At 37.8% G+C, this 1,025-nt stretch overlaps 1 protein-coding gene across 1 annotated transcript in view; it reads left to right on the top strand.

The window, feature by feature from the left end:
- Kntc1 (kinetochore associated 1) overlaps window positions 1-1,025 on the top strand; it is a 96,168-nt gene that overhangs the window by 42,997 nt on the left and 52,146 nt on the right. Inside the window, exon 24 of the mRNA XM_023720670.1 lies at window positions 829-948. Coding sequence (XP_023576438.1) covers window positions 829-948 — 120 coding nt within the window. The remainder of the gene's footprint in view (window positions 1-828; window positions 949-1,025) is intronic.

The raw sequence follows: 1,025 nt of genomic DNA, 5'->3' as shown, positions 1-1,025 counted from the left end.
GGGATTGAACTCAGGCCCTTACGCTTGCCAGGGAAGCGCTTATTCCACTGAGCCATCTCCCCGGCCCTAAAGGAGGGTTTTATTCTGTAGTTTCAAGCAGTTTTACTGTTTACTCATTGTAATGTTTGTCTATAGATAAGCCCTCAATCTATTTTTGGGGTGTGGTTTTCAAGACAGAGACTTGCTATGCAAATTTCAGGCTGTGTAGCAGTAGTCTAGGTGGTTTAAGCTGGCTTTGAACTTACTATGTACAGTAGTCCAGGCTGGCCTCCAACTCTGGCAATCTTCCTGTCTCAGTCTCTAGCATGCTGGGATGACATGTGTGTGCCACCACACTCAGCTCTTTTTCTTCTACTTGCTGTTAAACACGATTTTATTTTTTCCCTATTAGTTTTACTAATATAAAATTTATCTTCCAAGTATATAGCTTTAGAAATACTACATAATCTATGTAGCTAGGTAGAGCATTTGAGGACCATGTAGCTAATATTTGTGTGTTCAAATATACCATAGTTCTGAAAAATATTGTACTAGTATTAGTCCTCTATTTTTTAAGAAAAAGAATTGTAGATGTTCTGATCTCTGTTAATGTGTCCTAACTAATTTTAGTTAAAATCCCACAAAATTCTTTTTTTTCTTTTTTCTTTTTTTAATTTCTAGAATTCTACAAAATTTAAAGCATTACCTGTTTCAAAATTGTAGGTTTCCTGTTAGGTACATAACCATGGTCATTTTAAAAATATTCTTTGAAGTAAGTTTGACTGTTTCTCACATTTTTACTTTATATCCTTAACCTTCCTTTATGTCATTTTAATACTTGCATTGTAGAAGGATTACCAGAACACAGAGGAAGTGTGTCAGTTACAGGCTTTGGTGAACAACTTGAGGGAGCTGATCACCCTGCATAGGCAATACAACTGCAGACTGGCCCTCTCTGACTTAGAGAAGGTAAGAGCCCAGGCTCAGCAGTAGTGTTGTGCTCTTGGCAGCCACTTGTGGCAGGAGGCTGCAGTTATGGCATCTTT

The sequence above is a fragment of the Octodon degus genome, unplaced genomic scaffold, assembly GCF_000260255.1.
Source record: "Octodon degus isolate 3935 unplaced genomic scaffold, OctDeg1.0 scaffold00076, whole genome shotgun sequence".
Classification (NCBI taxonomy): domain Eukaryota; kingdom Metazoa; phylum Chordata; class Mammalia; order Rodentia; family Octodontidae; genus Octodon; species Octodon degus.
The sequence above is the reverse complement of the archived record's forward strand: the minus strand, read 5'-3'. Positions and strand labels throughout refer to the sequence as shown.